This window comes from Giraffa tippelskirchi, chromosome 7 (genome assembly GCF_054371585.1).
Source record: "Giraffa tippelskirchi isolate mGirTip1 chromosome 7, T2T-mGirTip1v1.2.pri, whole genome shotgun sequence".
In the NCBI taxonomy this organism is placed as follows: domain Eukaryota; kingdom Metazoa; phylum Chordata; class Mammalia; order Artiodactyla; family Giraffidae; genus Giraffa; species Giraffa tippelskirchi.
In genome coordinates this window covers 93,856,534-93,881,363 of record NC_137281.1, presented here as the reverse complement: position 1 = coordinate 93,881,363, position 24,830 = coordinate 93,856,534, and the positions used below count along the sequence as shown (strand labels likewise).

The following is a 24,830-nucleotide window of genomic DNA, read 5'->3' as shown; positions in this document are numbered from 1 at the left end:
TACTCCAAGCAAACTGGAACATAGAATACAACCTTTAGAGAGGTTGTTAGTATGAAATTTAAGTTATTCCTAGATTTTCACTTTATATATAATGACCCTTTAACTTTTTTATTGAATAATCTATTTAAATGTTACCTTTGAATTAAATATTAAATTATTTATGTGAGTGTAAAAATTATATCAACTAAACATGGGATCCCAAACAAAATAAGTGAATAATGGAAAGCTCCAGGTTAAAAATGAAGAAATATATTAAAATTTCTTTTAGGGCTTTGACTTTATTGCTTATGGCAAACTTGATGCTAAAATACACCATACATCACTACTGTGACAGGCTTGAGAAAATGAAAAATACAAAGCTTTACATAAATCAACCAAAAGATCATATTAAAATGCATAACCTTTAACAGAAGAATCAAGACTTTTAACTATTCAGAAGCTCTTTCTTCCTTACATAGTTGTTTTAGATTTTTCAAACAGTTTTATGAGAAATATTTCAAATTAATTGTTGGCAAAGCCATTGCATTTATAAAGAGGGCAAGGTTCACAGAAATTTAGCCCCAATTTTACTAAGGTACCCTACTATCACTTAGCACTTAATTTTGTTTTTTGTTGAAATAATTCATGGGACAATTCTGTGTTTTATATAATTATAATAGCTCTCCCTACAGAGGGACAAAAGAAGGAGAAAGATAAAAAGATGACTTTTATTCATCAACATTTGGTTCAGCACAGCTTTCCTATCCAACCCCACCCTTTCCCCATCTTTGCCCTCAAGCTAAGGAGCAGAAAACTGATGTGGTGAGAGAAAGCAAGGCAGTTAGCAGGTTTTAAAACCTTATTCTATAAACCTTACTGATACAGCTTGGGATTCAGATAAATTTTGGCTTTAGGTACTGCTGTGCTAATGCTGCCATAAATGATCTTTGGAGGAGATTAATAAATCAAGCATTATATTTACCCAAATTTAGAGAGCTACTTAATGCATTTCTGCCCCTAATGCATATATTTCAGTACTACCAACAATTTATCACTGTATTGGGAAGTCATGAATCAAACTGGACAGTAGAAGAGTTTTTGAACACACATCTTGATAGACTTAATCAGTTTGGGAGAGGATTATAAAAATAATCAAACTGGACAGTAGAAGAGTTTTTGAACCCACATCTTGATAGACTTAATCAGTTTGGGGGAGGATCATAAAAATAACCAATCAAATGATTTCCTTCCCTTCTTTCAAATTCTAAGTGACTTTTTTCCCTTAATATTTACTTAGTTGTTATGCTCTTCTATGTAGCTTTTTGTTCTTGCTGTTGTTTTGAAAAATAAAGTTTTTAATTAGTATTTTCATAAAGTTTCACTTTGCTAGTTTCTCATTAAAAATGTGGCATACTACTTATTCATTTAACATTTATTTAGTGCTTACATTTAAACAGCTGGCACTGTTCATTCAGTGAGGAAACAATAGTGAATTGAACAACCAAAAATTATTTCTTTCATGGAGCCCTTATCCTATGGAATGAGGCAGATTAATCAAATATGTAAAAAAGAGGGGATGGGGAAAGGTTGCCTCACTGCCCATAGAGATGAAGATTGGAATTTATGGAATAAACATAATCTGAGAATCTAAGGCTGCTCTTGTGACATTTTTAAACCCAGATTTAGGGTAACAAGACTAATTCTTTTGGTCATGTAGCAGATGGTAGTGATAAACAATGAGTGGTTGGATTTGGGTAGGCAAAGGGTAAGAGTCTTTCCAGAAGACTATTGATACAGCCAAAGAGTGTTTCAGTGAATTGGAATCAAAAGAAAATATTCAGAATGAAGCATGAACAGAAACAAAGATAAAAAATACATGTTAGAGGTGGAGCGGTTTTCCCTGGTGGCTCAGATGGTAAAGAATCTGCCAGCAATGAGAGAGACCTGGGTTGGGAAGATCCCCGGATTGGGAAGACCCCCGGAGGAGGGCATGGCAACTCACCCCAATATTCTTGCCTGGAGAATCCCCATAGACAGAGGAGCCTGGCGGGCTACAGTCCATGGGGTCTCAAAGAGTCAGACATGACTGAGCAACTAAACACACACAGAGGTTGAGAAATGAAAGCAGTGAAAAGGTCTAAAATATATATAATTAAGGTGTCAGGAGACATATAATGAGAAAAAGTGCAATAATTGAGAAGATCATAGTTGAGAACTTTACAAAATTAATTAGACACACTAAGGTACAGATTCAACAAATATGAACCACAAATGATGTAAAAAGAGATCCATATTTAGGTTTTTGTTCTTACTCAGTCACTAAGTCATGTCTGACTATTGATGACCCCATGGACTGCAACATGTCAGCCTTCCCTGTCCTTCACTATGTCCCAGAGTTTGCTCAAATGCATTGAGTTAGTGTTGCTGTCTAACCATCTCATCTTCTGCTGCCCTCTTCTCCTTTTGCCTTCAGTCTTTCCCGGCATTAGGGTCATTTCCAGTGAGTCCACGCTTCACATCAGGTGGCCAAAGTATTGGAGCTGCAGCTTCAGCATCAGTACTTCCAATAAATATTCAGAGTTGATTTCCTTAGGTACGTGATAATAAAACTGCTGAGAAAAAAGTCAAAGAAAAAAATTAGAAATAGTCAAAATTCATTTTTTCAAAAGGCCACATTCAAAGTAACAACTGTTAGAATGAAACCTAACTTTTAAACAAACAAACAAAAAATGGAATCCAAAACAATGGAGCTCTATCCTTTGTGTCACTAAATGAAAATAGCTATCATTCTAGAATCTGTAGCCAGCAAAAATATCCTTCAAAAATTAAAGTGGAGTTATTTTCAGGATGTTAGTAATGCATTTGTCAAAACTCATTGATAGTGCACTTATAGTTTGTCAATTTCATTGTGATTTTTCTCCTCAAGAAATATTTAACAAATATTTAGTTAATAACATTTATGTTAAAACTTTAACATGCTTTATTATGCTTTGGTGTGTCTGCTAGTAATACTTTTTCTGAATTTTTAAAAATTTCTTCACTTTATTTTACTCCAATATTTTATTAAGGAAAATTTTAAACATACCGAAAAGTCAAAAAGGAGAAATAAAGACCTTCGCAATTAAAGGAAAACAGAGAATTCTAGGCTTGCCTTCTTTACATGTATTCCTAAAAGGAGTTCTTCGAGTTGAAAAAAAAAGATATTAGACAGCAACACTAAAACATTTGAAAATGTAAAACTCCCTGATACAGGTAAATATATAGACATATACAGAGTTTTGTAATACTGTGATGATGGTATGTAAATTACTTATAATTCTGTCATAGAATGTTATAAATAATGTCATGAAAGTGTAACTATAAAGCTATGTTGGAGGATGCAGAATATACAAAGATATAATTTGTGACATCAATGATATAAAGTAGGATGGAGAAGCATAAAGGTGTAGAATTATATATGTGATTAATGTTAAGTTTTTATTAGTTCAAAATAGATTATTATAGATGTTTGATGCAATATAGTAACCACAAAGAAAATACCTGTAGAGGATATGCAGAAGAAAATGAGAAAAGAATCAAAGTGTGTCACCACAAAAAAATAAAACACAGAGGACAACTGCAAAAGAGGAAGGAGTAACAAAATAACTAGAAGACTAGAAGATATAAACAACAAGATGATAACAGTGAATTCTTATCTACCAGTAAGTGCTTTAAATTTAAATAGATTAAACTCCCAATCAAAAAACAAGGGAGGGATGCACACTGGGAGATCAAGATGGTGGCCTTGGAGAACCTGGAGCTCAACTCTTCTTATAAACACCAAAATTATATCTACATGGGAAACAACTCAGAAAATCAAAAGACATAGTGTGGTTGAATGCATTAAAACATTAGCAACAACAGTATGCCCTTTACAAGAGACACACTTTAGATATAAGGTTATTCGTAGGCTGAATGTAGAAGTTTGAATAAAGCCATTCCATGAAAATGATAACCAAAAGAGAACAGGAGTGTCCATACTTATATCAGATAAATATATTTTAAGTCAAAAACTGTCACAAGAAACAAAGAAGGACATGATATAATGATAAAGAGTCAGCTCACCACAAAGGAATGAAACTATAATAAATCCACCTAACAGCAGAGCATCCAAATATATGAAACAAACATTGACAGAATTGAAATGAGAAATAGACCGTAACACAATAATGGTAGGGGTTTTAATATCTCACTTTCAGTAATGTGAAAATCAATCAGATCAAAGATCAATAAGGAAACAGAGGACTTGACCGATACTGTAGAATAATTGGATTTAATAGACATTAAAGCAACACTCCACCCAACAACAACAAAATACACATTCTTCTCAAATATACTAAGAACATTCTCCAAGATAGGTCACTTGTTGGGCCACAAAACACTTCTTAACAAATTTAAGATGGAAATCATACAAATTACCTTTTCAAACCAGAATGGAATGAAACTTGAGATCAAAAACAAAGAAAACTGAAAAATTCACAGATATGTTGCAATTAAATAGTACACTGTTAAGCAATCAATGGGCCAAAATAAAAGAGAAGAGAAATTAGAAAATATCTAGAGACAAAAGAGAGTGAAAGCAGAATGTACCAAAATTTATAGACTGCAACAAAAGCAGTACCAAGAGGAAAGTTTATAGTGGTAAACACATACAATAAAAACAAAGTGATGTCAGCATCGTGGTGGAGTGAGACACCCACTCTTGTCACTCCCCTTTAATCTGCAACCAGTAAAGCATCTAACTCAGCAAAGATGGCTCTGCCAAACAGACCAGAACATGAGAATTTCACACATCTGTACATTTAAAGGTGGGTAGACTCAAGCACATATGGAAGGCAAAATCAAGGAAAAACAGGAACAGTGCCTATAATCCTAATCCCTGCAGCAAAAGCTGAACCTAGAGCCCTAGGGAACCCAGTAGCTATAGGAGGGCAGCACACACAACTCTGGCCTCCTGGAAAAGCAGTACTACAGTACTTTTTCAGTTCAGTTCAGGTCAGTCGCTCAGTCCTCTCTGACTTTTTGTGACCCCATGGACTGGAGCAAGCGAGGCCTCCCTGTCCATCACCAACTCGCGGAGTTTACCCAAATTCAGGTCCATTGAGTCGGTGATGCCATCCAACCATCTCATCCTCTATTGTCCCCTTCTTCTGCCTTCAATCTCTCCCAACATCAGGGTCTTTTCCAATAAGTCAAGTTCTTCGCATCAGGTGGCCAAAGTATGGGAGTTTCAGCTTCAGCATCAGTCCTTCCAATGAACACTCAGGACTGATCTCCTTTCGGATTGACTGGTTAGATCTGCTTGCTGTCCAAGGGAATCTCAAGAGTCTTCTCCAACACCACAGTTGAAAAGTATCAGTTCTTCAGTGCTAAGCTTTCTTTATAGTCCAGCTCTCACATCCATACATGACTACTGGAAAAACCATAGCCTGACTAGACAGACCTTTGTTGGCAAAATAATGTCTCTGCTTTCTAATATGCTGTCTAGGTAGGTCATAACTTTCCTTCCAAGAAGTAAGCATCTTTTAATTTCATGGCTGCAGTCACCATCTGCAGTGATTTTGGAGCCCCAAAAAATAAAGTCTCTCACTGAACAAAACTAGTGGATGTGACGGAATTCCACTTGAGCTATTTCAAATCCTGAAAGATCATGCTGTGAAAGTGCTGCACTCAATATGCCAGCAAATATAGAAAACTCAGCAGTGGCCACAGGACTAGAAAAGATCAGTTTTCATTCCAATCCCAAAGAAAGGCAATGCCAAAGAATGCTCAAACTACCACACAATTGCACTGATCTCACACGCTAGTAAAGTAATGCTCAAAATTCTCCAAGCGAGGCTTCAGCAATATGTGAACTATGAACTTCCAGATGTTCAAGCTGGTTTAGAAAAGACAGAGGAACCAGAGATCGAATTGCCAACATCTGCTGGATCATGGAAAAAGCAAGAGAGTTCCAGAAAAACTCTCTTTCTGCATTATTGACTATGCCAAAGCCTTTGACTGTGTGGGTCAAAATAAACTGTGGAAAATTCTGAAAGAGATGGGAATACCAGACCACCTGACCTGCCTCTTGAGAAATCTGTATGCAGGTCAGGAAGCAACAGTTAGAACTGGACATGGAACAACAGACTGGGTCCAAATAGGGAAAGGAGTTCGTCAAGGTTGTTTATTGTCACCCTGCTTATTTAACTTATATGCAGAGTACATCATGAGAAACACTGGGTTGGAAGAAGCACAAGCTGGAATCAAGAATGACAGGAGAAATATCAATAACCTTATATATGAAATGACATCACCCTTATGGCAGAAAGTGAAGAAGAACTAAAGAGCCTCTTGATGAAAGTGAAAGAGGAGAGTGAAAAAGTTGGCTTAAAGCTCAACATTAAGAAAATTAAGATCACGGCATCTGGTCCCATCACTTCATGGGAAATAGATGGGGAAACAGTGGCTGACTTTATTATTTGGGGCTCCAAAATCACTGCAGATGGTGACTGCAGCCATGAAATTAAAAGACACTAACTCCTTGGCAAGAAAGTTATGACCAACCTCGACAGCATATTAAAAAGCAGAGACATTACTTTGCCAAGAAAGGTCCACCTAGTTAAGGCTATGGTTTTTCCAGTAGTCATGTGTGGATGTGAGTGTTGGAATGTAAAGAAAGCTGAGCACCAAAGAATTGATGCTTTTCAACTCTGGTGTTGGAGAAGACTCTTGAGGGTCCCTTGGACTGCAAGGAGATCCAACCAGTCCATCCTAAGATCTTTCATGGGTGTTCATTGGAAGGACTGATGTTGAAGCTGAATCTCCAAATACTTTGGCCACCTGATGTGAAGGGCTGACTCATTTGAAAAAACCATGATGCTGGGAAAGATTGAGGACAGGAGGAGAAGGGGACAACAGAGGATGAGATCGTTGGATGGCATCACCGACTCAATGGACATGGGTTTGGGTAAACTCCGGGAGTTGGTGATGGACAGGGAGGCCTGGCATGCTGCAGTTCATGGGATTGCAAAGAGTCAGACACGACTGAGCGATTGAAGTAACTAACTAACTCACTGTTTAATAGGCTCTTTAAGAGGCTCTTTAGTTCTTCTCTTTCTGCCATAAGGAGGGTGTCATCTGCATATATGAGGTTATTGATACTTCTTCTGGCAATCTTGATTCCAGCTTGTGCTTCATCCAGCCTAGCATTTCTCATGATGTTCTCTGCATATAAGTTAAATCAGCAGGGTGACAATATACAGCCTTGACGTATTCCTTAACCTATTTTGAGTCAGTCTGTTGTTCCATGTTCAGGTCTAACTGTTGCTTCCTGACCTGCATACAGATTTCTCAAGAGGCAAGTCAGGTGGTCTGGTATTCTCATCTCTTTCAGTATTTTCCACAGTTTATTGTGATCCACACAGTCAAAGGCTTGGCATAGTCAATAAAGCAGAAATGGATGTTTTTCTGGAGCTCTCTTGCTTTTTCAGTGATCCAGCAGATGTTGGCAATTCGATCTCTGGTTCCTCTGCCTTTTCTAAAACCAGCCTGAACATCTGTAAGTTTATGGTTCATGTATTGTTGCAACCTGGCTTTGAGAATTTTGAGTATTACTTTACTAGCGTGTGAGATGAGTGCAATTGTGCAGTAGTATGAGCATTCTTTAACATTGCCTTTCTTGGGGATTGGAATGAAAACTGACCTTTTCCAGTCCTGTGGCCACTGCTGAGTTTTCCAAATTTGCTGGCATATTGAGTGCAGTACTTTCACAGCATCATCTTTCAAGATTTGAAATAGCTCAACTGGAATTCCATCACCTCCACTAGCTTTGTTCGTAGTGATGCTTTCTAAGGCCCACTTGACTTCACATTCCAGGATGTCTGGCTCCAGGTAGTGATCACACCATTCTGATTATCTGGGTCATGAAGATCTTTATTGTGCAGTTCTTTTGTGTATTCTTGCCACCTCTTCTTAATATCTTCTGCTTCTGTTAGGTCCATACCATTTTTGTCCTTTTTGAGCCCAATTTGCATGAAATGTTCCCTTTGTATCTCTAATTTTCTTGAAGAGTCTCTAGTCTTTCCCATTCTGTTATTTTCCTCTATTTCTTTGCACTGATCGCCGAGGAAGGCTTTCTTATCTCTCCTTGCTATTCTTTGGAACTCTGCATTCAAATGGGTATACTTTTCGTTTTCTCCTTTGCTTTTCACTTCTCTTCTTTTCACAGCTATTTGTAAGTCCTCCTTATTGCCAAATCCTGACTTAAATTGAAGAAAGTAGGGGAAAGCATTAGACCATTCATGCATGACCTAAATCAAATCCCTTACGATTATACAGTAGAAGGGAGAAATAGATTCAAGGGACTAGATCTAGTAGAGTACCTGATGAACTATGGTTGGAGGTTCGTGACATTGTATAGGAGACAAGGATCAAGACCATCCCCTAGAAAAAGAAGTGCAAAAAAGCAAAATGGCTGTCTGAAGAAGCCAGTACTTGTGGTCACAGGTAACTGGGCAAGAGCGGTCCAGGGCCTGTTACCCCATCTGTCTAGCTGTAGATGCTCCCACGACTAGAGCCCTCCTGCCCCACCGCCACCCCACGTTCAGCAGTTCAGTTCAGTTCAATTCAGTTCAGTTGCTCAGTCATGTCCGACTCTTTGCGACCCCATGAATTGCAGTACTCCAAGCCTCCCTGTCCATCACCAACTCCCAGAGTCTACCCAAACCATGTCCATCGAGTCGGTGATGCCATCCAGCAATCTCATCCTCTGTCGTCCCCTTCTCCTCCTGCCCCCAATCCTTCCCAGCATTAGGGTCTTTTCCAATGAGTCAACTCTTCAGCAGTAGCATCCACAAATTCAACAACTCCAGGCATAGCAGAAGCACCCAAACTCCCAGCTCCTCCTCATCCACTATAACAGTGGAACCTATGACTCAGGAGATCCCCAGCACAGGAGTAGCACCTGTCATCCTAGTGCCTCAGATGTTGACAGCAGCACCACCAGCGTCATCAAGGCACCAACAAGTAGTGACATAGGGCACTGGGTGACACCTCTGAATGATGGAGGCAATGGAGGGTGGAAAGTGCCATCTCTACAAGATTATATATAGACATATATATATATATATATATATAACCAGAGGCTGTGGAAGTAAGAAGAACCAACAACTTGTACTGTAGCGCCACCTACTGAACAATAAAAGAAAGGCCTTTAATGGCTAATCTTGAATTCTTTCTTGTAAAAAGAAAAAGAAGTTTTACCTAAAGAAAGTTATTCACTGCTTCAAATGAGGAACAAATCATCAAGCATCATAAAGAATCACAATAACACTGTATCACAAAAATAAAGTAATACTTCTCCAGAAACCAAAAGTAAAGTCATGGAATATTACTCTAAGACAAAAATCTAGAAAAGATACAAGTAGAAGAAGAAAGACAATTAAGATCTAAGAAAAATGAGGAAATTCTACATGACATATGTGACTCTTTTAAGAAGGGAACATAAAGCAATAAGTTTCCAGAAGAAGAAAAGGAGGAGGGAGAAGACAGTGTTTGTTTTTGTTTTTTTAATAACTCAGAAATTCCCAAACCTAGAGAAGGCACTGGATATACACTCCCATGAAGCCAAGAGAATACCCAATTACCTCAACACAAAAAGATCTTCTCCAAGATACATTAAATTAAAATTGTTGAAGTCAATAAGAAAGAACTTTAAAGGCAGCCTGGTAAAATAAAAAAAAGGGTGGTAACTTCCAAAGGAACCCCCACAAGGTTGGCAGATATGTCATCAAAAACTCTACACTGGGAGGGAATGGAATGACTCTCCAAAAGTACTGAAAAATAAAACTGGTCAACCAGGAATACTCTATCCTGCAGTTATAATCCAGATATGAAGGAAAAGTAAAGTCTTTCCCAGACAAATAAAAGCCAAGAGAGTTCATCAACACTAGATCTGCATCACAGGAAATGTGGAAAGAAGCTCGGGTCAGAAACAAAATGACAAATATACACAAAACTTTGAGTAAAGAATCAGAAAATTGAAACTCTCATTAAGAATAGATTTGTAAACAGTTAGTATAACATAAAGGTTAAAGGAGAAACAAGCAGTAAAAATAATTATAACTACTTCAATTTAGTAACAAATTCACAACATAAAAAGGATAATTTGAGACAATAAGAACATAAAAGAGACAGAAGAAAAAGAACTTTTATAGGCAAATAAAGATAAGGTGCTCTCAGGAAAATGACTATTTTATTTATGATCATAATGTTTTATATGAACCGCATGATAACCATGAAACATAAATCTAGAGCAGAGTTGGTTCTTCACATCAGGTGGCCAAAGTAAAGAGTGGTGTTTATCAAAGGGGAAGATATTGAGAGAGAAGGTGAAATTGGTCAAAGAGTTCAACTGTATGGTGAGGGATGGAAACTAAATTTTTGGTGGTGTTTACAGAAGTAAAAATATGATGCACACGTGAAACTTACATAATGTTATAAACTAGTGTTGACTCAAAAAATTTATTTTAGATGACTGCGGAAAAAAAGAAGGATCTCAAATCAACAACCTAACCTTACACTTCAAAGAACTAGAAAAAAGAAGAACACACTAAACCCAAAGTTAACAGAAGGAAGGATATAAATGTTAAAGCAGAAAAAATCAACAGAAAAATGATAGAAAAGAACAACAAAACTAAGAGTTGGTTATTTGAAAAAGATCAACAAAATTGCCAACTCTTTAGCTAGACTAAGAAAAATAGAAGACTCAAATAATACAAATAAAATGTAATAGAGAGGATGTTGCAACTCATATCCTAGAAATAAAGAATAATAAAGACTATTATAAAAAATTATATGCTCCAAGTTGGATAACATACAAGTAATGGATAAATTTCTAGAAATCATGCAACATGTCAGGACTGAATCATGAAGAAATTTAAAGTCTAAGCATAACTATAACTAATAAACAGATTGAATCAGTAATCAAAAACTTCCCAACAAAGAAAAGCATAGGACCAGATGGCATCACTGAAGAATTATACCAAACATTTTAAAAATTAACAACAATTTTTCTCAAACTCTTACCACAAAAGTGAAAATGAGGGAGCATTTCCAAGCTCATTTTATGAAGCCAGCAATACCCTGGCAAAGATACTGCAAGAAAAAAAAAAAAAAATCAGGCAGAGATACTTCAAGAAAAGGAAACTATCATCCAATATCCCTGATGAATGTTGATGCAAAAATCCTCAACAAGCTACAACCAAACTGAACTCAATAATACATTTAAAAAAATTCTACACCATGACCAAGTGAGATTCATGGAATGCAAAGTTGGCTCAGCATATGAAAGTCCATCATTATAACATACCACATTAAGAGAATGAAAGACAAAAACCACATGATTGTCTTGATTGATGCAGAAAAAAAATTTGACAAAATTCACCAGCTTTTCATGATGAAAGAACTCAACAAACTAGGAAGAGAAGGAAATTACCTCAACATGATGAAGCCCATAGGTGAAAACCCACAGCTATCTTTATACTCAGTGATAGAAAACTGAAAGCTTTCCCTCCTAAGTTTAGGAAAAAGACAAGGGTGCCTTCTCACTGCTTCTATTCAACATGGTGCTAGAAGTCCTAATCAGAGCAGTTAGTCAAGAAGAAGAAATAAAGGCATCCAGATCAGAAAGGAAGAAGTAAAATTTTCTCATTTGCTAGGTAACATGGTCTTATATGCAGAAAACCCTAAGGATTCTACAAAAATATTGTTAGAATTAATGAAGAAGTTCAATAAAATGTCAGTATACAAATAAACACACAAAACATTGGTGTAGCAATTTTGTACACCAACAATAAAAAATCTGAAATGGAAATTAAGAAATCAATCACATTTACAGTAGCCTCAAAAAAATAAATAAATACTTAGGAGCAAGTTTAATAAGTAGATGGTAGACTAATACACTGAGAACTACAAAACATTGCTGAAAAAAATAAAAGATACAAATAAATGAAAAGACAGCCCATGTTCATAGGTTTGAAGACTTAATATTGTTAAATTATCCATACTCTTCAGAGCAATCCACAGATTCAGTGCAATTCCTATCAAAATCCCAATGGCATTGATTTTTCAGAAATAAAAAATAGTATTCATATAGAATCTTAAAGAACTCCAATAGCCAAAGCAGTCTTGAGAATGCCAAACAATGCTAGAGGCATTACACTTCCTGGTTTTAAAACATATTGCAAAGCTACAGTAATTGAAACATTATGGTGCTGGCATAAAAACAGACATGTAAGTCAATGGAACAGAACAGAGCACCCAGAAATGGACCTTTATATACACGGTCAAATGATTTTCAACAAGAATGCCAAGGTTACTCATGGGAGAAGCATGCGATTTTCATGGTACTAGGAAAACTGGATCTCTACATGCCAAAGAATAAATTTAGACCCTTACATTTTACCATGTACAAAAGTTAACTCAAAATGGATTAAATGCCTAAACATAAGGCCTGAAACTGGAAAAGTCCTAGAAGTAAATATAGGGGGAAAACTTTATGACATTGCATCTGGCAGTGATTTCTTGGATGTAATACCAAAAGCATAGGCAGTAAAAGCAAGAATATGAAACAAATAGGACATCAAACTTATAAACTTCTGCACAGCAATGGAATCAGTCAGTAAAATACATACAAAATAGGGGAAAATATTTGGCAATCATCCTAGTATGCAGAATATATAAAAACACCCGCAACTTAATAACAACAAGAATAATCCAGTTAAAATATGGGCAAAGGAATTGAATAGACATCTCTCCAACATCTACAAATGGCAGACAGATGAAAAAAATTCTCATCATCACTATTATCAAGAGTGTGGAAATTAAAAAAACTACAACGTGATACTAATTCACAAAAACATTAGGATAGCCTCTATCCAAAAAAGGAAAAAAAAAAATATATATATATATATATATATATAAAGTACCAAGTGTTGGTGAAGAGGCAAAGAAATTATAATCCTTGTGTACTCTGTTGGGAATGTAACGTGGTGCACCAGTTATATAAAAAAGTGTGGAGTTTCCTCAAAATATTAAAAATAGAACTACCATATGACCCAGCAATCCTCCCTTTGGATATATATCCAAAATAATTGAAACCAGGATCTTAAAGAGAAGTTCATACTCCTGCATTCATTGCAGCATGATTCACAGTAATTGAGATGTGGAAACAAACTAAATTTTCATTGACAGCTGAACAAATAATGGAAATTGGTGTATACATATGATAGAATTTTACATACGATAGGATTTTATTCAACCTTACAAAAGAAGGAAATTCTATCATATGCAGTAACATGGATGAGCCTTGAGGACATTATACTACATGAAATAAGCTAGTCACAAGAAGATAATGCTATATGATTCCACTTATATGAGCTATCTAAAGTATACAAACTTACAGAAACAAAACATAGGATATTGGTTGTCAGGGAGTGGGGATAGAGAAGGAAAGAGATGTCCAATGGGTGCAGAGTTTCAATTTTACCAGGTGAAAACGTTCTAGAGATTTGTTGTACAACGTGCATATATTTAACACTACTGTACTACATGTTTAAAAATGGTTAAGGTAGTAAAATTTATGTTACTTGTCTTTAATAAAAGGTAGCTTTGTGTGTGTGTGTGTGTGTGTGTGCATGCTCAGTGGTGTCCAACTCTTTGCAACCCCATGGACTGAAACCCACCAGGCTCCTCTGTACATGGAATTTTACAGGCAAGAATACTGGAGTGGGTTGCCATTTCCCACTCCAAAAGATAGCTGGAAAATCATCATATATGTGGAAATTAAATTTCTAAATAACTCATGGCACAAAGAATAAACCCCAAGTGAAATTAGCAAGGTTTTGAACAAATTGCTATTGAAAAATTCGAAGTATCAAAATTGTGAAATAACATGAAATCAGTATTTCCAGTGAAATTTATAGCCTCAAATATACATATCAAATATAAGGAGAATCACCAAAAATCAATGAGTTAAGCAATAATCATAAGTTAAAGAACAGAAATTTAACCCAAGGAAACAATAAGTTTTTAAAAGAAATTACATAGAATAAGAACATAAGTTTTGATATTTAATACATGTTCACTCTATGTTTGCTTTAAATTCACGACTCTAACTTAAGAAAATAACAAAATCTGATTAAAAAATAACAAAATCTGATAATGAAATTAAAAAATAATACAATTTGCTAATGAAATTAAGAAATAGGAAAAGTATAAGTCAATCTCACTCAGGAACATAGGTTTAAAAATCCTTCAGAAAATATTATCAAATTAAACATGTGACATATAAAATGAATAATACACCATGACTAAGTTGGGTTATTCCATGAATGCAAGGCTGATTTAACAATTGAAAATCAGTTAATGAATTCACCACATTAACAGAATAACAAAGACAAAAACATGATCATCTGCAATAGATACAGAAAACGTTATATCTACGTGTGAAGTGATGAGATCGTTTCATTAAGGACAGGATAAGGGTGCCTAGAATCACCACTTCTTTTCAGCCAGTGGGGAAGGCAAGAGAAATAAATGTAATTAGGTAAATAAATAAAACTATCAATATTTGCAGATTATGACTGTGTAAGTAGAAACTGTAGAACAGAACTATAGACACATACTTAAAATGTAAAGTTCCTGGGTATAAGATTAATTTAGAAAAATGGTTTCCTTTATGTATAACAAGAAATAGAGTGAACCAGGCTGCCTCTACTTTTGTATTGAGTAACCCTGAGCAAATTTTCTAACCTCTCTTCTCTCAGTTTCTTCTTTTTAGGAATGATAATACTGTATCTTAGTGATTCTGGCACACATTTTTTCCTTTTTTTTTTAACATCTTTGAAATTATGATGTGTCTTAACAATGATTTGTCTTAGATTTCATGAAATATGGTATCATACACCTCATAATGTAGTTTGGAAGGTAGAATTAACAAATACAGTAAATTTAAGATACTTGCAACAGTGCCTGGCACTTAACAGATGTTCAGTAATATTAAATATTGATATAATTATGGTTTTCTTCCATTATATTTTCTAATGAGTTATTGCTTGCATAAAGAAGGCTTCTTTTTTAAATAGAGTCTCTTTATAGAACTAGCTTACAAAATTATTATTTGTAGTATCTTTTTAGTTGATTTCCTTGGATTTCATAAGAGTATATACACATCAATTCAATTTGAATATTTTTATATCTCATTTTATTCTTTTCAAGTTTCATTTTATCCAGTACTCTAAGAACAGTTATAATTGTAATAATAAAAGCATGATAACAATAATTATGATAACAATGAAAGCCAGCACTAAGTAGAACTTACTATATACCAGGTACTCTTCTAAGCATTTTAAATGTGGACCTACTTGCCTTTTCCTTTATAGAAGAGTAGTTAAATTATAACACATTAACTCATTGGGATACATCTATTGACAGGCTTTATTTTACAGAATATGCAACATTGATAATTGCATATTACATATCTAAATGATAAAAGGGCAATTGTACCTATGATTGTAGATATGTAAAATTTATGCAACTAAATAATACACCATGGACTGTAGTAGTCTGCTTGGCCCCTCGTCTATGGAATTCTCTAGGGAAGAATACTGGAGTGGATAATCTTTCCCTTCTCCAGGGGATGTTCCCAACCCAGGAATCGAACTCAGGTCTCCTGCATTGCAGGCAGATTCTTTACCATCTGAGCCACCAGGGAAGCCCAATAATCTTTTAAAATATGTTAATTGTTTATAATCTAAAAAATAAAGTTAGAGGGAAACTTCTCAATCTGTTGCAGATACAGAATTTTTGTGAGAAAATAAAAGAATTTTTTTTCAAGATGTTATTTTTGACCTTTTCATTGTATTAAAAGTGGGATGAGGAATCAAAGTAAGTCCTTGGAAGCAGTAAAATAATTGTGGACAGAAAGAAGAAATAATGATTAATGCAGTATCCCCCAAAAGTAGGTCAATCTCAAATATTAGAAACTAGCTAACATTGGAGAAGGCAATGGCACCCCACTCCAGTACTCTTGCCTGGAAAATCCCATGGACGGAGGAGCCTGGTAGGCTGCAGTCCATGGGGTCACTAGGAGTCGGACACGACTGAGCGACTTCACTTTCACTTTTCCCTTTCATGCACTGGAGAAGGAAATGGCAACCCGCTCCAGTATTCTTGCCTGGAGAATCCCAGGGACGGCGGAGCCTGGTGGGCTGCCGTCTATGGGGTCGCACAGAGTCGGACACGACTGAAGCGACTTAGCAGCAGCAGCAACATTTAATAATTGTGATTTAATAATTGTGATATTAAACAATCATAGCAGTATTTAATAATATCAATTCGAAAATGGCTAGTATAATCATAGAAAATGCTTAAATTATTATTTGAGTAATCGTATTTTCACAGTGAACATTAGCAGTGCATTGGATGCCACTTTATATCAAAAAACCCATCCTTATTAAGCAAATGCTATCTAGTAGGATACTTTGCAGCTACATATTTGACGGTCTCTGTTGATCATCTCGTATGTTTGTGTGTGTGAATTTATGGGTGATTGATCCAAGTCAACCATATAAAAAATATTTTCTCAAAAATGACTTGTTTTTCTAATAATTTACTAAAGCCAAAAGATTAAAGTCACTTCAAAAATAAGATTCTTCACTGCTTTAAAACTAATTTCTCTGGATTAGGTCCAAGTGTAGTTCAAGTCCAGTTGAAATAAAGTAAGAACTGATATCTGCTTATATTTTTGCATATTCTTTACTATAGCATAATACATAAATAATTTTCCATCTTTTTTGTAACCAAATAAAATTCAGAATAGAATTATATATTCTGATAGTGTACTTATTATTTTATTTATAATTTAGAACATGGTTCACATACAGGAAAATATTGTACAATGTGTTATATACTATTTAATTGCTTCTTTTTCTTCATTCAATTTTTATCAGTTTATTTGTCTAAATAAGTGAATATCTAATGAGAGAAAATAAAATCCTTTGGGATTTTAGCATCTTTTTAACTTCCTTTTAAATCTCTCCTGAATTATGTTTCCTAAAAGAATGAGGAGTTATAATGGAGTCCCCTGAAAACTTTCAAACATATAGCTTTCACTTCACTGGAGACTTTCTTTCCTTATTCAAGTTAAGTATTTATGTGTATTTTGAATTTCTGGTTTAGAATTTTGACCCAACCCTAATTATAAGCTAAGGTTCAGTTCCATTGCATATAATGGGGCTTTCAGCCTGGTGCAAATACTTTTCAAAAGAGGGAGAGCATTTCCTAATGGATTTAAGATTGGCAATTTACATGTCCTCTTTGAGCTTAGTGTATGTGTTTCTTCCAATCCTTCTTCCTTCCAGTCAGTTTCTCTTTATCATCAGTAGTAATCATAAGCCTCTAAAAGAGAAAACTATTTAGTAAGAAAACAGACTTGATGTTTCAAACTTAATTGATTACTTTAGATTTAATTAAAAGTTGTTTAACCCATCTTAAATACAGCTAACTATTATTAAACAGGAAAAGTAATGAATGCCTTACCCAGAAAAAAAACTAGGTTAATCAGTTGAGTCCTGTTACTATTAATTGAATGACTTCCTGTATGCAAAACTTTCTGCCTCCCCTCTTTTTTTTTTTTCTTAGTAAAATCATATTTTCCACATGAGGAACAAATGTTGCTAGAGATTTTTTTTTTTAATATCACATTTCCTAATTTTAGAAATAGGCTACATAGTTATTGCTTTGGCATATTTTTACAGTTCTCCTACGAGACTAGATTATAAACTTGATGAGAGTGGAGATCATTTCTCACCTATTGACTGCTCGTATAACAGTACATATAACATCATGGAGCCTAGCATTTATTAGGCACTCAATAAATATTTATTAAGTTGAAGTAAATTAGCCAACTTTTTTAATCAACGAAGAATGATTGATTAAAAGTAGGCCAAGGAGAGAAAAGGTCCTGATCTGGGCTGCTGGCATGTTCATTCTTCAGAGTCAACTGGAATCAGTTCAAAGACAAATCAAGAAAGAGGGTCATCTTGAGGCTGGTAGCAGGCTTCAGGCAACTCTCACCTCATCCAGTATGTTTGCAAAGATGAACTGAGATTAAGACAGGTGTCAAGGTACAGGTGGTTTAACTTCAAGACAATGGGACTCTTCTCCCCAGTTTAATAACCAGAACACTGATTTGTATTTGCCTTGGCTGAGTGTTCAGTTCAGTTCAGTCACTCAGTCGTGTCTGACTCTTTGTGACCCCATGAAGTGCAGCATGCCAGGCCTCCCTGTCCATCACAAACTCCCTGAGTCCACCCAAACTCATGTCCATCGAGTTTGTGATGCCATCCAACAATCTCATCCTCTGTTGTCCCCTTCTCCTCCTGCACCCAGGGACCCTGAATCAGGGTCTTTTCAAATGAGTCAACTCTTCTCATCAGGTGGCCAAAGTATTGGAGTTTCAGCTTCAACATCAGTCCTTCCAATGAACACCCAGGACTGATCTCCTTCAGGATGGACTGGTTGGATCTCCTTGCAGTCTAAGGGACTCTCAAGAGTCTTCTCCAACACCACAGTTCAAAAGCATTGATTCTTCAGTGCTCAGCTTTCTTCACTGTCCAACTCTCACATCAGTACATGACCACTGGAAAAACCATAGCCTTGACTAGATGGACCTTTGTTGGCAAAATAATGTCTCTGCTTTTTAATATGCTGTCTAGGTAGGTCATAACTTTCCTTCCAAGGAGTAAGCGTCTTTTAATTTCATGGCTGCAGTCACCATCTGCAGTGATTTTGGAGCCAAAAAAAATAAGTCTGCCACTGTTTCCACTGTTTCCCCATCTATTTGCCATGAAGTGATGGGACCAGATGCCATGATCTTAGTTTTCTGAATGTTGAGCTTTAAGCCAACTTTTTCACTCTCCTCTTTCACTTCATCAAAAGGCTCTTTAGTTCTTCTTCACTTTCTACCATAAGAGTGGTGTCATCTGTATATCTGAGGTTATTGATATTTCTCCCGGCAATCTTGATTCCAGCTTGTGCTTCATCCAGCCCATCATTTCTCATGATGTACTCTGAATATAAGTTAAATAAGCAGGGTGACAATATACAGCCTTGATGTACTCCTTTTCCTATTTGGAACCAGTCTGTTGTTCCATGTTCGTTGCTTCCTGACCTGCATACAGGTTTCTCAAGGGGCAAGTCAGGTGGTCTGGTATGCCCATCTCTTTCAGAATTTTCCTCAGTTTATTGTGATCCACACAGTCAAAGGCTTTGGCATAGTCAATAAAGCAAAAATAGATATTTTTCTGGAACTCTCTTGCTTTTTCGATGATCCAGCGGATGTTGGCAATTTGATCTCTGGTTCCTCTGCCTTTTCTAAAACCAGCTTGAACATGTGGAAGTTCATGGTTCACGTATTGCTGAAGCCCGGCTTGGAGAATTTTGAAAACATTACTTTACTAGCGTGTGAGATGGGTGCAATTGTGCCGTAGTTTGAGCATTCTTTGGCATTGCCTTTCTTTGGGATTGGAATGAAAACTGACCTTTTCCGGTCCTGTAGCCACTGCTGAGTTTTCCAAATTTGCTGGGTTATTGAGTGCAGCACTTTCACAGCATCATCTTTCAGGATTTGAAATAGCTCAACTGGAATTCCATCACCTCCACTAGCTTTGTTCATAGTGATGCTTCCTACAGCCCACCTCACTTCACCCTCCAGGATGTCTGGCTCTAGGTGAGTGATCACACCATCATGATTATCTTGTTTGTGAAGATCTTTTTTGTACAGTGGCTGAGTCTTAGAGAAATCCAAACTAATAGTGGCTAAACTGCCTGGATCAAGCCCTGAGCCTTTGGAGTGGGAGCATTGACTCCAAGACCCTAGAGTACCGGAGAACTAACCCTAGGGAGTTTCAAATAGTGAGGACTCACACAAAGGAAACCACTTGAATACAAGACCCAGCATCACCCAACCACCAGTAGCACCCTTTGTAGGATGCCTCATCTAAACAACAAACAAAACAAAAATACAAACCCAATTATCAGCAGACAGGATTACCACCTCACTCAGCCTTGCCCATCGGGGGAAAAACAAACAAACAACAAACAAAAATTCAGCACAAATCTCACCTTATACGAACCTTACACAAAACACTGAAGAAATCTTAGGAGGGCAGAAACCAAAAGGAAGAAAGAATTCAACCATGAAGACTGGAAAAAGGAGACCTCAAACACAATAAGTTTAAAAAAATAATAATGAAAAGGCAGAGAAATACTACACAAAAGAAGGAACAAATTAGAAAGGCAGAAGTCCAAATAAATGAAGAGGAAATAGATATACTACCTGGAAAAGAATTCAGGATAATGGTAGTAAAGATGATCAAAAACCTTGAAAACAAAATGGAGAAAATGCAAGAATCAATCAACAAAGACCTAGAAGAATGAAAGAATAAACATACAGAGACAAACAACACAATGACTGAAATTAAAAATACTTTAGAAGGAATCAATAGCAGAATATCTGAAGCAGAAGAATGATCAGTGAGCTGGAAGATAAAATGGTGAAAATAAGTTCTGAAGAGCAGAATAAAGTATAAAGAATGAAAAGGACTGAGGGTAGTCTCAGAGACCTCTGGGATAATATCAAATGCACCAACATTCAAATTATAGGATCCCAGAAGAAATGGCAATAGGAACATATATATCAATTATTACTTTAAATGTAAATGGATTAAATGCTCCAACCAAAAGACACAGACTGGCTGAATGGATACAAAAACAAGACCCATATATATGCTGTCTACAAGAAACCCACTTCAGATCTAAAGACACATATAGACTGAAAGTGAGAAGATGGAAAAATACATTCCATGCAAACGGGAAGCAAAAGAAAGCTGGAGTAGCAATCCTCATATCAGACAAAATAGACCTTAAAATAAAGAAAATATCAAGAGATAAGGAGGGGTACTACATAATGATCAAGGGATCAATCCAAGAGGAAGACGTAACAATTGTAAATATCTATGCACCCAATACAGGAGCACCTCAATACATAAGACAAACACTAACAGACATAAAAGGAGAAATTGACAGTAACACAATAGTAGGAGACTTTAACACCCCACTCACACCAATGGACAGATCATCAAAAGAGAAAATTAATAAGGAAACAAAGCCTTAAATGATACATTAGATGAGATCGATCTCATTGATATCTTCAGGACATTCCATCCAAATGCAGAAGAATACACCTCCTTCTCAAGTGCACATGGAACATTCTCCAGGATAGACCACATTTTGGGTCACAAATCAAACCTCAGTAAATTTAAGAAAATTGATATCATACCAAACATCTTCTCTGACCACAATGCTATGAGACTAGATATCAATTACAAGAAAAAAACTGTAAGAAACACAAACACATGGAGATTAAACAGTATATTTCTAAATAACCAACAGGTTACTGAAGAAATCAAAAGGGAAATAAAGAAATTTCTAGAAACAAAAGACAATGAAAACACGACAACTCAAAATCTATGGGATGCAGCAAAAGCAGTTCTAAGAGGGAAGTTTACAGCAGTACCTTAAAGTAGTACAGGGGCTTACCTATTCATTGCTACTATAATAAAGTAATTGTTGGAACATGAGGTGGTATATAATAGAAAATGAGACAGCACTGTAACTGGAAAGACATCATGTACTTTTGTTTGGGGCCATAGAAGTAACATTATCCCATTTCAGTTTGTGTGCATGTACAAATAAAAATTACAGTGATTATTCACAGACAAAAGTGAACATTGGAGATAACCCATTAAGATATTAAATTTTAAGGTCAAAATCCTTCTGTATTGCTTAATGGAGATTCTAAATTAAATGATAATAGATATTTAATTTTGCTTGATAATTCATATGAAAACAACATTCAATTAATTACCAAATATGTTTTAAAAATTAAGATAAATATACAGATTGGATATCAATTTTGCTTTAACCATTTATTGTACTATTTGTTGGGCTTCCCTGGTAGCTCAGCAGGTAAAGAATCCACCTGTCATGCAGGAGACCCCAGTTCGATTACTAGGTTGGGAAGATCCGCTGGAGAAGGGATAGGCATTAAGATATCTTACATTTTGTTGTATTTCATCAAATTTTGTTGGGAACACTGACAAAAAAATCAATGATATTAAGGAATTAATTTTTTTAAGTGTGATAATTATATGTGGTTCTATTCATAAAAACTAGTGATTTACCAACTGAAATATGCACAGATGAAATGTCATGATATTTGAGATTTTCTTCAATAGTATCACAGTGAGGATAAGAAGTGGGTGAAAATATAAGTGAAGTTTTATAGGAAAGCTGTCAACATTGTTTCCTCACATTTGTGTTATGAAAAACCATATAATGAGAACACTATGTTTTGATATGAAAACTCAGTTTTGAAAACTGCCTGGAAGCCACTTTTTAAAACTAGGGAGTATGCTTTTTTATATTATGATATACAAATTTACCCTCAAGATATATTTTATGCATGTCCCCCTATTTTAAACCAAACTAGAAATTCAGTGTATACCATGTCACCAATATCTACTGTTTGCTATTTTCAGATATTGCATTTTCCTATTAATGGATAAAATTCGTGCTTTTCCTTTAAGTTTTTTCTTGAGTAAATATAAACTGCATTTATCTATCCAATTTCATCCTTTTTTTAGCTTCCTGATTCATCATTTCTTCTGCTCACTAATCTTTATTCTTAGAGTTTGACATCCTCAGACAAGCTGTTTATGAGTAACTGCGCTCACGTGAGGTGAGCTGTAATGAGGAAGAAGACCAAAATGAAACTCCACCTATCATCTGGAAGTCATAACTCAGAGACTCTTTTTCTCCTTTATTGCTTTGTAGTATAATTGTATATGAATTCACACATAATTATAAACTTTCTCTTATGACTTTTACCTCCTAATTTTTGCAGATTATTAACAATATATAGTAATAATAATCAGTGATGTTACTGAGCAGTTATATGAGATGGACACATTTCTGAGGGTTTAATATGTATCATATGATTTAATCCTAAAGTACCAATTATGAATATATAACTAAGTATTGTCATTGTCACCATTTTGCACTGCTGGTAAGTTGAAGAGTGAGAATTCAAACACAGGCAGCTGACCCCAAGGCATGAGCAATTTTAATCACTATGATATATGGCCTTAAAAAAAAAAGTACAATTAAGACAATGTATTTGTTCATGATGCTGAAACAGCTAGTTGAAAAATGTGAAATTAATCCAAACCAGCTTGTTCTTTACTGAGATAAAAAAGAATAAAACTGATCAAATTACATTTTTTCCATTTAAATAATTTTGTAGCATAGAAACAATACGAAAATTAGTTGTCGTAATATCTATTTATATGATGCTTTTTCTTTCTTTTGACATCATTGGCTTCTTTTTCTTTAAACTTCACACTTATGCTTTTGCCTAGTTTAAACATGAATTTCTTCTGAAAGTACACACACACACTCACACACCAAAAAAAAGTTATTTGGAAAGGAAATTGTACTGGTTATATGAACACATAAATTATTTTTATAAATTAAGTTGCCTTCAGATTTTGAAAATTAGGAATAATAATATATTTTAGAATGAAAAACTTCAGACTTATGAAGAGTCTTGCTAATCTTCATCTTGTGAGCTGATTCAAAGGAATGTAGTGATAACTTTCGTAGGTGACCTGGCATCTGAGGCACAGGTTTTTGGTGCCCTTGTCACATCCTGTGGAGCACTGCCAAATAGCGCTGGGCACACTGACAATGTTCTACCAAAACTCGGGCTGTGCATTTCTCCATTCTTCTGCCTCAGGGCTTTCTCTGAAGCCAGGGGAGTTTACCCAGCCCTTGTGCCAAGGACGCTTGCAAGAGTGAGGAAGACATTGCCACTTGCAGCAATATGCAACTAATGAAAGACAGGATATTGTGAATAAAAACACCAGCCTGATAAGCTTCCCTGATGACTCAGTGGTAAAGAATCCACTTGCAATGCAGGGGACACAGGAGACATGGGTTCAATCCCTTGTTCAGGAAGATCCACGGGAGGAGGAAATGGCAACCCACTCCAGTATTCTTCTTTGGAAAAGCCCATGGACAGAGAAGCCCTGGCAGGCTAGAGTCCATGGGCTCACAAAGAGTCAGACACAGCTGAGTGACAGAGCGCACACACACACACACACACACACACACACACACACACACACACACACACACGCACACACACCCCAGCCTGATTAGCCTTCAAATGAGCAGTTCTGAGCCACATTCTACAGACTAGTAGAATTGATTCTTGGTTGTTCAGATCATTAACCCACTCAGTCGCATTGTTGGTGTCTCCTTTCCTCTCTTGCTCCCCATTCCTTCTCAGTCAACTTTTTGGGATTTGCCGCCTAAGTAAGTTACCTACAACCAAGTTCTTATTTTAGACCCTCTTACAGGATAGACTGAAAGCAGGAGGAGAAGGGAGCGACAGAGGATGAGATAGTTGGATGGCATCACAGACTTGATGGACATGAATTTGAGCAAACTCCAGGAGTTGGTGATGGACGGGGAAGCCTGGCATGCTGCAGTCCATGCGGTCACAAAGAGTCAGACACAACTGAGCAACTGAACTGAACTGAACTGATGGGATAGTCCAAACTAAGAATTTAGAATTGCAAGTACAAATAACTTATAAATTCTGGGACTTCCCTGGTGGTCCAGTGGTTAGGGTTTTGCCTTCTAAT

The 24,830-nt window shown here is 36.0% G+C and overlaps 1 protein-coding gene and 1 long non-coding RNA gene across 26 annotated transcripts in view; one reads left to right on the top strand and one right to left on the bottom strand.

Moving 5' to 3' along the window:
- DPH6 (diphthamine biosynthesis 6) overlaps nt 1-24,830 on the top strand; it is a 300,037-nt gene that overhangs the window by 200,128 nt on the left and 75,079 nt on the right. For 2 of the 25 annotated variants that reach the window (XR_014058718.1, XR_014058715.1), the window contains exons 9-10: nt 2,453-2,572; nt 3,048-3,231. The exons of 11 other annotated variants lie outside the window; for them this stretch is intronic. Coding sequence is in view for 1 of the 14 variants with exons in the window: in XM_081507098.1 (XP_081363224.1) it covers nt 2,453-2,563 (111 nt within the window). In the remaining 13 variants the exon portion in view is untranslated. Of the gene's footprint in view, nt 1-2,452; nt 2,573-3,047; nt 3,232-24,530; nt 24,765-24,830 lie in introns of all 25 variants that reach the window. 12 more of the 25 variants (XR_014058719.1, XM_081507098.1, XR_014058726.1 and 9 more) reach the window with 9 other exon arrangements.
- LOC145512751 (uncharacterized) lies at nt 259-2,709 on the bottom strand. Its single transcript, XR_014058763.1, has 2 exons — nt 1,138-2,709; nt 259-1,058 (listed from the first exon to the last, which is right to left on the bottom strand). It is a non-coding gene; the product is annotated as an uncharacterized LOC145512751 (long non-coding RNA).